At 44.7% G+C, this 13,867-nt stretch overlaps 1 protein-coding gene across 1 annotated transcript; it reads right to left on the reverse strand.

Annotated features, from left to right (window-relative positions):
* Window positions 1-4,853: 4,853 nt before the first annotated feature.
* On the reverse strand, window positions 4,854-12,390 carry LOC135905971 (antimicrobial peptide microplusin-like). The gene is made up of 5 exons (XM_065437125.2): window positions 12,203-12,390; window positions 8,157-8,218; window positions 7,926-8,015; window positions 5,931-5,957; window positions 4,854-5,024 (listed from the first exon to the last, which is right to left on the reverse strand). The coding sequence occupies exons 1-5, from the start codon at window positions 12,279-12,281 to the stop codon at window positions 4,965-4,967; spliced, it is 318 nt and encodes a 105-aa protein (XP_065293197.1). The 5' UTR covers window positions 12,282-12,390; the 3' UTR covers window positions 4,854-4,964.
* Window positions 12,391-13,867: the final 1,477 nt, after the last annotated feature.

Consider the following 13,867-nt stretch of genomic DNA (forward strand, 5'->3'; position numbering starts at 1 on the left):
CGCTCTGTGGAAAATGATGACGCTTTGAACGGGGCACCATTCCTGCGCGTGTATGCAAGTGAGAAGATCTCAGGTCTGTCGCCGCGGGCACCTTCCTGACTTCAGTGGTCAGCGATGAGCGATAACGCGTGCATTACTTGAGGGTTGTCTCCTTATATAGCACGTCGCATATAACTCTTGATAGCGTGCCAGAAGTGCTGTTGCTGCTACAAGCATTGAGAGAGATAAAACTTTATTGTGTCCTTGATGGGGTTAAGGGGTGGCGAGGGTCGGGAGACTAACCCCCAATCCCCCCCTTCCTCAGACGGCGGCCAGTTCTTGCTTTCTGGCGGCGTCTTCGGCCATCCGGACGGCCCAGAGCTGCTCCTCTGGGTCTAAGCTGAGCAGCAATGTCTCCCACTGCTCGGCAGTACTAATGATGCGTGTGTTAGTGCGGGAGGTGTTGGTGGGTGAGGCTTTGGGGCATTGCCAAATAATATGATTGAGGTCGGCGCGGGCTTTGCACGCTTTGCAGAGTGGTGAGTATGCGTCGGGGTACATGCGGTTGTAAAGCACGGGGTTCGGAAAAGTTCGTGTTTGAAGGAGTCGCCAAGTGGTGGATTGAGACTTAGTCAGTGATTTGTGTGCTGGGGGGTAGCGTAACCGCTCTCTGCGGTAGTGCAGTAGAATTTCTCCGAACGTGACCATTCGGTCCCGCGCGTGACCGCGATGCAAAACAGAGGGCTGGTCGGGATCGGAAGACGCAGGAGAAGGATGATGCGCCCGGTGTGCGAGAGCTCGGGCGGCATCGTGTGCGGCTTCGTTTCCAGCCAGACCCGAGTGACCAGGGGCCCAGATGATCTGCACGCGGCGTTGCCTTGAGGGAGGAGTCCCAGAGAGAATCCTCTGCGCTTGGGGTGCTATTAGTCCTCTTGCGTAGTTACGAATGGCCGTTTTTGAGTCGCTGATGATGCAGTGTGCATTGGTAGCCGCGTAGGCCAAAGCGATGGCCGTTTCTTCTCCTACTTCGGGTTGCGTGGCGAATATTGATGCGGCCGCGGAGAGGTGGTACTGCGAACCCGCGACTGCGACGACCGCCATGGCGTTTTGGTTGGGGTAGTCTGCTGCGTCTACGTAGGTTACGGAGTGCACGCGCCTCGTATGGGCTCCGTATATTTCAAACACTTGTGGCCAAACAATCACCGCTGGACCCAAACTAACGTCGGAACCAGCTTCCGGAAGTGGTCCGCTACCGATCAAGACCAGTCCCGACGCCAGGGACCCAGGACAAGGGTTTCTACGACCACAAGATTGCTAACCCTAACAAGACCTTCAGCTGCTCCGTCTGGCCGAGAGACAGGTGCGCCGCAGCTACGAAGGTGCGCGGCGTCGCTGTCGCAGTCCCGGCTCCCGAGGACTTCGCCCAACGACTCGCACCCTCGTGAGATCAAGTAAGTGCAGCCCCTCCCCTCGTCATGGAGGTAGTAGAGGTTGAAGGCACGAAAATAGCCCCCGAAGAAGTTTCCGTTGAAGCAGGGTGGCTTGTCAGCCACCGTAAGCAACGACAGACTACGCAGGCATCATCCCAACTCATACACGGATCCCTCCGTGCAACAGCAAGCGCACGCACCGAGAGTACCGAGCAGCCCGCACTACGCCGACGCGCACCACGGCAACCTCGACTTCCGAAGAATGATATCAAGATCGTCATACGCCCAAGAGACGGTTTCAACGTGTCCAAACTAGGAGACGCCCAGATACGCGACTCAATACTACAGATCACGGGCATTACAACCAAAGAAGCAGAGGACGACATTTACCGCTCATGCACGGATAATAATGTCATTGTAGTTAGCACGCCAATGATGTCTAACGCCGAAAAATACTGTCGCATCCGCAGTCTCCCCATCGGAGCAGTCCGCTACGCTGCCACAGCATACGTCACACCGCCAGAGGACACAGCCAAAGGAGTCATACATAACATCCCTTCATATGACACGGAAGAAGACATTACAAGCATTGAGACGCTCTAACCACCAAGCACAAGCGCGATAAGTATACAATATTCACAATAGGCTTCCCGTAGATATTACGTGGATATATAGTCAGCGAGATCATTCATTATAACCGGAAGGCTATCCTGAGGCTATTATATAAGAACGAAGGCTCTTTTCAATAGAAACGCGTCTTGTAAACAAAAATACTAATGGAATAATTCAGAAACTCATGAAAATGGCAGTTCATTTTTGAAGTTTCAATAAAGGGATATTTGACTTTCTTTGACGCTGTCCTTGGCTTCATTGTCAGTTGGCTTTATGTGGCTATAACATGAGCGAGAATGTCTTTCAAAAAAATGCTGAAATCGAAGTCAGTGCAGTTTCTAGTACAACTTGGGCACTGAATTGTTGATTGTCCCAGCACTTTCACTCAGTGAACGTTGGGCTTCATTTTTTTTTTCTTTTTTACTGCTGCAATTTTTAGCTTGCGACACTTCACCTCAGGTGCAAATTTGAAAAGCGAATTCGTGAAAGCGTAATTCCTTATGAAAATTGTTTAATGAGTGAAAAGTAAGAAAATAGTAGGCAGCGTTAGTCTGTGCAAATGCTAAGTGGTTCAGCTTTGCCAAGAACACCGAGTACCTCCACTTCTTGGCGCGACCGCCCGTGGTGGCTCAGAAAATGTGGTTTTCTTCGGCTGTCACCACATCTTCGATGAAAGGGATGAAAGCATGTAGTACACGGGTTACCTCCGTCCCACAACCAGCGTCCGGCAGCTGCGCCTTGACAACCTGAAAAGCTCAGGCTTGCTCATTTGCGCACCCCTGTTGGAAGGCGACCGACCTCCGAGGTTTTCTCCTATAATACATTTATCGCTCTTTCTTTCCCAGAAGCGCTTTGGAGAGATCTTCATAGGCGGTAAGAGCTCCTGCTCAATTCTTACTCCCTTACTGCAGTCCACGACTTTTCTGGTAGTTACGTTTTTATCTCTTCGATATATAGGATGTCCAAGCGAACGTTAGCCAAGCTGTTCAACGGAAAAAAGAACATTTAAAAAACACGGTGCAGGATACAATCTCAATACCTAGGGTTTTCGGTCGTCACACCTCTGACAAGCGAACACCGTAGGTTGTATAATTTTACCTTGCAACTTCTTTTTACAAATATATTACGTACAAGCGTACATGGATCGCTAGTGAAATAAGCTGTGTGCTGTTTGAAGCCGTGAAGAAAACGAGCGCCGGAGGAGGAAGGCGCCTGGATGTGTAGAAGAGAATCGCGCGCCGCCGGGGAAGGTACGAAGGAGGGCGCTGAAAGAGCGGGAAAGCAACGCCACCTAGTGGGAAGACTAGGTAGCGTTTAGCGAAGCGGGGAAGGAGACAGGAGGTGAAGCGTCATGGAGGAGGGGGATAGGCGGATGTGCGCTAGGTTGACCTTCTACGTACAAAGGGGCGTATGAGTCGTCGGAGCACCTAGACTCTGCCGTGCAGCAGCGAGCGAAGTGAGCTTCGTGTTGTCTGTCGCTTCAACGCAAACTGAACGGCGAGAACGCAGCACGCACAAAGGCATGAGCCGTCGAAGCGCCTAGACTCTGCCCTCAACGCAAATCGCTTTCAAGATAGGGCGCGCGAGGCCGCGGAATGCGCATTTGCTGCCAGAATACAACGCCGCCCCACACCCTTCCCCCGGAGCCCAGCGCGCGACGGAAGGCGGCGCGCTTCCTTCCCGCTTTTCTCCCTTGTGCGCGCGAGATTGAGCCGCCATCGCCGGCTGACCGCCGCACGCTTTCACTCGCGCATTTGCCGATGATGGTTTGATTTATTCCCCAATAGGTTGCGAAGGTGACCAAATTATTCTGAACAGTCGTTTACAGGCATTAGACGAGTGGTGTTTAAAATGGGGCATGGAAATAAACTATAGCAAAACAACATTTACGCATATTCGCTCAAGTAGGAGCGAACTTTCCTTCATATACCACATCGGGAACCATCCTCTGAATAATGCAGCTTCTTTCAAATACCTTGGAGTCAGTATTATACATACATTGCAATGGCACTCACACATTGATAATATATTGATAATATATATACATTAACAGCCTACAAAACTTTTGTACGACCAGTCTTGGAGTGCGCTTGTGTTGTGTGGTCCCCTCATCAGAAAGTCATGAAAGCAAAAACAGGAAGAATACAAAGATTGGCAGTCCGTTTCATGTGCGGTAAATACCGACGCATGGAGTCTGTTACAGCCTTGTTAATATCTTGTGAACTAGTGCTTCTGGAGGAATGGAGACGTAAGCATTGGCAAAAGTTTCTTTTTAAAATCATGAGTGGGCGAACAAAAATAAACGAGGATCTATATCTACAACCTCCAAGAAGGAGATGCGATCGTCTAAACAATAGCACAGCTATTCAGCCTTATTTGACGCGTACTGATGCTTTTCGTTTCTTCTTTTTTCCTGACACGATTTAAATGTGGAACAGATTTCCTAATACAGTTGTGAGCAATGAGGGCTCTGCCGAATTTTAAAATGCGTTAGATATGTTCTTTTGCTAGGATGTATACTAAATTTTTGCTATGAGCATTTTTGTTGACTTTTCTTTGTATAACAACTGTTTTTTGCTCCTTTTCTTTCTCGTTGTTGGTGTTGTTAACTACCTAGAGCGCCAGGGAATTTGTATGTTACATAGAAAGAAAATTATGTATCCTGTATTCTTGACGCATCACCCTCCCTGTAATGACCCCAAGAACGGGGTTGATAGTATCAAATATATAAATAAATATATACAGCATACGGCGCGCAGGGACGATATCTCCCGTGCACTATATATGGAACTTGGCGAAACATAAGGAATCCTTACGCGTTTAAAAAGAAAATACAAATGTGGAAAATTTTTATTTTGGTATGACACTTCCAGCATGTAGAAATACATTCTTGGTGACTTCAGAAGCGGATCACTGCACCATTCGCGGTTTCTCAGAATCACATCATCTTCGGCTCGGCTTGCACTCCCTGTAGGCCTTCTTGATGGCTTCTGCCTCGTTACCCTAGAAATAATAAATCATGCTCGCTTGAAAACTCCGAGTAACACCTACGAAATGTATATCCTGTAGGTTTTGCGTGTTGCTTGTTTGGATCATACTATTAAAATATTTGCAGACTACGAACCCAACATCCTCGCTGCCTACGTTAGTAGCCGGGCGTTATTCCTTTTTGGCGTTAACATTATTATCGTCGTCCGGACTTTATCAGCTATTGTCTTTGTACTTTTAATTACCCAGGACTCGTTCAGTTAAAAGAAAGAGGGAGGGGGTCTATCCATCATAATGATTGGAATGTCTTAAATAGGGCATGCTTGTCTGGGCTTCCACGATAAGTAGAACAAATTTTAGCGCAAAGTTTTGTTTCAAGCAGCCGCTACCTATTGTTTGGATATTACGGTCCAACTTATCATCGTGAATACTATACATGGCTTCACAAGGATTGTAGGCCATTTTCTGGTGGAAATAATGCCTAAAGACATGATGACGTTTTTAATCAGCAAAGTCGTTCCAAAGTTACTCGACTACACTGTGTATTTTGGCATGTAATAATAATAGCATAAAACTATACATTTGCTGTGCCCGATATAAGCAACGTGGTAGAACAAGCTGTTCATTCCCTCGATGAAGCCATTCTGTTTTTCTTTATCAAGTGACACTGTTTGAGAACAGTGCTTTCATTGCATAACATTATTTCTTTTTCTTTTTTTCGTGTGGAAGTGTGTGCAAATGTGATGAGTTACTATGTCATCTTAGAATTTGAGGTAACTACATCAATGTAGAATTACTAGGAGCCCTCTGATATTTATGCATGAAGGTTACACTAAATGATGCGACTACTGAAGCTTCCGTTTCGACGCAGTGCAAAATTAGTTTTAAGCAAAGAATGTTACGAAGTTTAAGAGTACTTACTGAGAACACCGTTTCCAGCAACTCGACCTACATTAAGAAAAAAGTACAAAGTAATTTGTATGAGTTCAACGTATACCTGAAAGCATGCTATTTGTTGTCGCACCGCAACACACCAACTGAAAACAAGAGTCAACCGACAATTACGCTTCAAACGTTGTCCTATGTTCTGCCATTGCTATGTAGATGTTTCACGCCACGTTGAAACACCCGATATGATAACTTCGAAGCGGCACACCTTCTAGAAGTGCTTTCTTTCTTTCACTCGGTCTGGAAGCGAAACTCAACAAGTGGACATGCTGCATAACTTTATTCGTTTACTTCTCATTGACAATATATACAGTGACACATATGGCAATGAAATCCGAACTTCTCAATACCCCGTTTTAGGAGAACAGTAGAACCATTTAAATGCAAAGAGTGGGCATATCACCTAATGTATACTCCCATTTTAGGTAGCCATAAAAGCCTTAACGTCATGGATTGATAAAATATAACCTCTTGGAGGCCTAAAACAGTGCCACAGTGTTATCAAGGGGGAGAACTGCCCTTGGAACTTGAGTTAGCGGGCCTCTAAAACTAATGTTTAATAATCAATTAACCCAAAAGCGTGAGGAGTTGGTGCTTAATCGTGACTATAGTGCAGCGTTCTTAATAGACACTTGACACGAGTAAAGTACTAGGAAACAAACTAAGGGGTTACTCAAGGCGCAGGCTTTTTTCTTGCGCTCTGTTTTGTGTCCGTTTGCATGTGTCTATCATTTTTTTTTCTGCGGTTGCAACTCAGCCATGCCTTCTTGTGGTAACCTATTTGCAACAGTGCCAAAATATTACTATCATCATCGCTTTGAAAGGGCATACCAAATCCCTTCAACAGCTTTTATTGAGCGTTAAGTGAGAGCGAACAGGGTAATTGAAGTAAGTTACTTGCATGTTAGCTATCTGACCACTCCCTCGAAGGGAGAAACTGAAGAGCCTTCGCTGGCCTTAGCTCTATGAGCACGTGCTTTACTTCCTTCGAGAGGAAAGGAAAGGACTTGGAAAAAAGTAGAAAGAGAAACCAGAGCAGAACATTTCTGTTTTCAGTTACTTGAAGGCGTCGAAAACGTTAGCAACTCTCGTCCTTCACCTTTTCACACCACTTGATTGTCATACGCACAAACATAAATTGGTGTAATTTCCTGATTAACCAGGAAATTACACCAACTTCATTGTAACATTTTTGTAATTTTGCATACCCCACTATCTCTACTAGACTGGCAGCTTTACTACCTCTAGTACAGTACCAACACTCAATTTTTGCTGGCTACTGGTTCACGTGTAGTGCAATCACTACTGTTTAGTCAGTATCCTGATTAAGGGTCACAGAATGGGCGTGCAAAGGAGATTGGACCATAGCTTCTATAGCCAGTTGTAGATTTTCACATATTGGTGTATCTTCTGCTATTGTACAATGTGGTAAAAAACGGAAGGTTGTAATAACGAGGTAAAAATACAATACTGCGCTCATACGACATCGCTTTGCTTATTTTACACTTCGCATTTCAAACTTCCTATTCTTCTTGCGAATATTTTAAATGGAAGGTTTAATATTTAACCCCACAGCTACGATGAGTTTGCACTAAGAGGCTGAACGTCGAGCTTGACAGAGGCGCAACAATTCTTTACCTAATCCTAACAGGCTATTTACATACAGAATACTTCCTCTAGATATTATCTTTTTTATCCACACTGTCTTTAGTATTATGAAACTTGTGGACCAGTTCAGGAGTCTTCTGTGGAGAAATATCTGCAGTATGACTCTTTCTATCTGTAAAACGTTCAGTACTCAGACATATTTTTAAACTTTCACTAAATTCCTATAGAACGTTGCTATGCAAATATATTTGTTATTCATTTGGGGCTAAACGGAGTACCAAAGCAGTAATCACATTTTTTGCTACGTTACTCAACGAGAACCAATTTCTACAGCCGAAAATCTCGAGTGCCTGCACTCACGAAGTCAATGTCTGCGTCACACTGCTTCTTGACAAGCTCGGCCAGGTTGTCTCCCTTGCTGCTGATGATTCCGGCCGCCTTGCCTCTGAGCTGAAAGAAAAGTCATTACTTTTAATAAGGCACTCTAGTTATAACCGCAAAGAGAAGGTTCAATAATCTGCAGTGATCTACTCATCTTTCGATGCTCATAGCCGTAATGGCTTAATTAATTAATTATTCGTTGAATGTTACCTCAGGGGGAACGTGCTCTCCCATGCACTTCAGAACTGCCTTGATTTCTTCATTGCTCTTCCCTGCAAAAGAAAGAAAAGTATGGGCGCGCAGCTTAGGCATGTCGTCAAATTTATGGCTGTCTTCCCTAGGAATACCTGGTTATCTTCTTAGATGCATTAGTGTTAATTTGAGCGTGCGCCAGCAAACGTGCCGTTCTGAATGGTGAATTGTCAACATCTGCGGATGTATTATCTAGCGTGCCAGAGGGTTCTTTGCTGTGACCCTCATTGTTTCTGGTATTCATAAATGACTTCACCGTTGATCTACGATGCTCCGTCAAGCTGTACGTCGATGACTGTGCTACGTATCATCCTGTCAGGCACATTATTGACACGACTACTCTGCAGGCAGATATTGATAAGATTTGTCCGTGGTGTGACATGCGAACAACGTATTCAAACACTGAGAAATGTTACCACATTCAGTTGACAAACAAGAGGCAAATACTTAATTGATCCTACTGCCTGAATAGCAAACTAGTAACAAACGTTGGCAGGGTAAAATACTTGGGTATTATTTTCGCGCCTATCCTAAATTGCACTTTCCACAGTGATGCGATTACGGAAAATGCCTGCTGCCTACTATACTTCTTTCAAAGAAACTTGAAAAGCGCCCCCTAGCGTCGTGAAACATACTAGTTATTTTACCAATATAAGGCCGATTGTCGAATCTTCGCGTGTAGCCTGGGATCCCATCATATCAATATAAAATGGATGCATTGGAAGTATTCCAGAAACGCGCGACAAGGTTTGTAAGCGGTAATTGCAACGTTTTCATCAGAAATTCTTTCAGGGCAGACTGCATGGAAAACGTTTTCTTCAAGAAGGAAATCATTAGGAGTAAAACTCTCTTTTACATTTAGAAGAATCGCACTGGTGGTATTGATAAATATAAGTTTGCTCTCCCTCCGTAATTCATATTGTAACGTAGTGAAAATACAATGAGAAGTGAGAGGATAAAAGTGTCGCATTAATCTTCTCAAGTATTGTTTTTTTTTCAACACAATTCACGGATGGAATGATCTGCCGTGTTGGCGTAGTGGTGTTGGCGTTGCACAGCTAAGCCCAAGGGTCGCGTTTCGATGTGCTCGAAATGAAAAAATAAACACCCGTGATCATGCACGGGGTGCACGTTAAGGAACCCCGGGTGGCCAAATTAATCCGGAGTCCCCCGCTCCCCCCCCCCCCTATGGCGTGCCTCATAACCGTATGGTGGTTTTAGCCCGTAAAATTAGAAAATTTAATTAATTTTAGATCATCAATTGAATGCGCTGTCTCATGAGACATTATGTGTGCCCAACTTTTTACACGAAATTGATAGTATGGTGTGAAACTGGGCGGCAGCCTGTACTCAGTCCAACGTTACCCTGTATTACCTTGTAACCCTGTTGTGTAATGTATCCTGCATTTTACTCACGCCGGACGTTTGTGTTCCCATTGTACCTTTAGTCGCGGTGTTTTCGTTTTGATGGTGCGTTTTTCTTGGCCTTGTCTTGGCATTTTGATTGTATTGTTAATCCCCCTACTATAATGTCCTAAGGGGCTGTAGGTTTTCAGTGTAAATAAATAAATAAATAAACACTGCAAAGAAAGAGCAGAAAGTGGCGCCAATGAGCACTGCCATGCGGTGGCATTAACTACACAGCTTCGCACTTATCTGAGTAGAAAAGGAATCCTTCAAACGCACCCGAAATTCAAAAGGGTAGTAGTAAGGACAAAAAATTATACATATCCCGATTTGGTGACCGAAAACACGATGAAGCTGGACTACAGAAGTTAAATTAGTGACTACACCATTGAGCCAATGTCTGACATGCCATCTTCAATAACACACGAGCAAAATGCATCTTTCGCGAGTGCACTATTAAGGCTAACAGGAGAGCTACCGGAAATCACAGGCTTCATCAAACGCCGAAGCGAGCAGTGACCCTGAGTTAGCGTACATAAGAAGTCCTTGTCCTTGTTTCATCGCTGCAATGCTGATCGGCTACCGCGCTTTTAGATTAACGCAAGGACAAGTGCAGGGCGCTTTCTTTTGTGTATAGTTTATTTTCTAACTTGAGATACCTCTTTCCCAACACTACGAACGAATGAGTCAAGAAATTGTTATAAGGAGCCTCAAAGGCATGAGCAAATACGCAAAAGCGAGTGAAACGTTATAATGCAAGGAAGGTCAAATACCCCAAAGTGGTACGCCCCACACAATAGCCGGGCATCAGAATACGCCTACATTTCATGGGAGAAAGTTGGCAACGCAGCTCATGTTCATGACTGTGTGTTTCAACCTTTAAATTTATAGAAAAACTCGTTGTAGTATACTTTTTTTTAAAAGGTCTTTATTTAGAAAAAGCATGCTGCAGTTTGTTATTTTTTTTGCATGCAATGATGTTGCGGTACGGAAACTCAGGCATGCAAAATGCTGTGATAAGAAGAACGACAAGCGCAACACAAACTTCATAAATTAATTAATACCAACCATTACTCTCTGCAAACTTGTACCCACCACGGAGGCTTAACAGTTATGTTTTTGCGCTTCTAAGCACGAGCTCGCGGGATCACATCCCGGCCGCGGTGACCGCATTTCGACAAGGACGAAAAGCAAGAACGCCCGTTTCCGTGCATTGGAGGCGCGCGAAAAATCCCTTGGTGGTAAAAATAAATCCGGAGTCCATCGCGACAGAGTACCTCACAATCCAATCGTCGTTTTGGCACGTAAAGCCCCAGAATTCAATTAAATTCTGCCAACTTGCTCAGCATTCTGTTTTTTTTAGGATGTTGTTTAGCAGCACAACGTTATCACAGCACAAACAATGTTATCGCTAACATTGTTTATTGTGAAGAAAACTACAAAACAGTCAACTTCACTTCTTAGTCACGCAAAAGATATTGGAAAGTAAATGCTAAGCTTTTATTTGTACAGTCACTTTTCGTTGCTAGGCCCTGAAGCACGAGAAAGCGACATGTTCAAGTAAAAAAATTCGAGCAGTCAAACTTGGAACTGAGAAATACTGTTTCAACAGGACATTGCTTGCCCAAAGGGTGAGGTATATCCCGAAAGAAGACAAAATTATCTCTGGAATGGCTTCCGCTTCTGGCAAAAATGATTTACGAATGCATGTCGGGCCCAATGAAACCTCCACAGTTCTTATGTGGCATAAAAAAAATCTGAGCGTGCTCGCGGCAATTGAAAAACAATAGCGTACAGAATAATCATGAAAGAAAAACATTTGTCAGCACTACACACACCGGGAGCGACTTTCGTTATCGCGCCGTTAATATTACCAAGAACGTTTTATTGCGTTGTCGCACCATACCAAGCTCGTTGACGCCCATAGTGCACATTACCACTAATTTCAAATAATCTAGCACCATGGATTCGTTGTCTTTAGCGCCGAAATTCGTTTTATAAGGACATACAGATATTGTTATGCATGGCCCACATTTAAGATCTCTGTCTGCTTTCTTGTGGGCAGTGCTTGAAAGTAATTATGGGAAAACTTGCAACAGAAAGTTGCAGCAGGAGCAGCGCTTGAAGTAACGATCCAGCTTCGGCGCAACAAGTTTTAAAAGGCGTAAACATATGCCAGAAAATACAAGCGATCAGAAATGTGCCCTGTTAGAGCAACGTGACCAGGAATGGCGAAAAACCGGAACATGTGTGCATGTACGAAGAGCGTATTTGCTTCGTTTATGCGCACGAGCCCAGAGCCGCGGCTTGCACAAACGTAAATTGAGGCATTTTATATAAAAAGCGCTTGACATAGATTTCCTTGGAGCGCTTTGACATGAATCCACAACGGTAGACAGAAATGACAAGCGGAGAAAGCGGCCTGATGAAGCCTAAGCTCTCGGAGCGTACATGTCACCGGGCTTTCAGTTGACTTTGGCTTTGTTGCTAGAAAATTCTCTTCAACATGACGTACATTGGCATAACTTTTAATGGGTCACGCTAAAAAACTCAGTCATGGTAATATAATCTAGACTAAGGGTAATAAGGTTGCTTACCACACAGCTCCCTACCACCGGCAGCCTCAGCGAGGAAGGCTCCAGCCAGGATCAGTCCGCAGACGAGGAGCACTTTCATCTCGAATAACCTAAAAGCGCTAAGAAAAAGAAAGAAGGCAGACACAAAGGGAGTGTGGAAGTGCCCGAAGATTTAGCTGACCAACTGCGACGGAGAGCTAGATTAAATAAGAACCGTCGAGCCCGGTTATATATATGCAAGCGATCTCTTGCACGTGTCCTTGTCGGGGCTTGAAAGGTTGAGTCAACCCTGAAACTGGTAACCCTATCTTTCCTTTTGCTTGTCAAGTTTTGCGCCCGTTCGGCACTAGCCACCTTTCATACCTTAGTAAGAATATTATGTAACAAAAACTCTCAAAATAAAGAGTAAAATGGAGAGGGGCTGCTTGTTGAGTAGGGCAAGAGGAGAGCCAGGGTCATGTAACAGGAAGCTTCGACGCAACGATGATACGCATCACGGGCTTTGATCAGCCAGTTCGTTCTGCCTATCCCGCGTTTTCTTCTTCTTTTTTTATTTTAGTTACGCTCGATCCTAATCTGATCGCGCACGCTTGGACGATGCCGAGATTACGGTCAAGCGCATTATAGCACGCACGCATTACGCACCATGTACGCTCTTTCCACGTTACGTTCGCTGATCACGCTCGGAATGGAAAACTTCCTCCCATCGAGTTAGCACGTCCCGCTTGCCACAGCAAGAGCACATCAAACCTTTGATTTTCCTACTGCGCCATTGTTATTTTTTACGCTCTTTATGGCTCAAAAAGCAAGGACCCGGAGTACGCTGTGAACCGTGAGTAACACGGCAGGTGTTACTGACGGTTCATTCTCTTCGCAGAGTGCCTTCTAAATTACTGTTGGTGCTTCCAGCAGGGCCATACATGTTTTCCTCCCAAATAAAGAAAGGAAGAGAGAACAGGAACATTGTAATGCAACAAAAACGCTTCCATGCACCTGCGCGTTATGAATGCTGAGCACTTGGCGCGTGCCTACTCAGATTCATGAAGGTGGCCTCTGTTTTCCTTATGCATTATGTTTCCATAGTGTCTCGTAGCCAGCTGCTTTACATTTCTGGCTGACTCTAGGGCCCATATTGACAAAGCGTTCTTACGCTTAAAGCGTTCGTTCCAGCCAATAGTGATGGAGGACACATCATTAGCGAAGGCGATCAGCCAATGAAAAACAGCACTTACGAACAAAAAGCTTTGTGAATTCGGCCCCAGATCGTTTTCTATTGCTCGCCTCCGTCTTCCTTCGTTCCATCTCTGTCAACTTTGAGAAATTGACCGCCTTATGTTTGCACTATAGTTCCAGCAAAGATTGTTGAACGTTGCAGCACATGCAAAAGTATCCCCCCCCCCTTTCCTTAAACTTACGATCCACTGAGAAGACAACTGGATCACATGTGCCTATTTTCTGCTCTCCACCAGACTTAAAATGCTGGACATATTGCGAAATTTGTTTAGACTCAGTACGGTGATCCAATGCACCATGAAATTTCGCCAGATACATAACCGGACATTATTTTCATTTCTCCTTTCAAGGATTCCGCTAAAACAGCAATCAACATCATTTATAGAATCCACTTAAATATTTTGTTTCAACAATTTCAACGGTAAAGAGCATCGGATAGAGTGAACATAGATT

This window comes from Dermacentor albipictus, chromosome 1, assembly GCF_038994185.2.
Source record: "Dermacentor albipictus isolate Rhodes 1998 colony chromosome 1, USDA_Dalb.pri_finalv2, whole genome shotgun sequence".
Taxonomy (NCBI): domain Eukaryota; kingdom Metazoa; phylum Arthropoda; class Arachnida; order Ixodida; family Ixodidae; genus Dermacentor; species Dermacentor albipictus.

Bases quoted from the DNA above. Each gene is read 5' to 3' on its own strand.
- LOC135905971 (XM_065437125.2), bottom strand. From the start codon at position 12,281: ATGAAAGTGCTCCTCGTCTGCGGACTGATCCTGGCTGGAGCCTTCCTC. The intron at 5,958-7,925 runs GTGAGTGCAGGC...TTCTTAATGTAG, and splicing joins GTGACGCAGACATTGACTTC to GTCGAGTTGCTGGAAACGGT. The intron at 5,025-5,930 runs GTAAGTACTCTT...TATTATTTCTAG, and splicing joins TGCTGGAAACGGTGTTCTCA to GGTAACGAGGCAGAAGCCAT.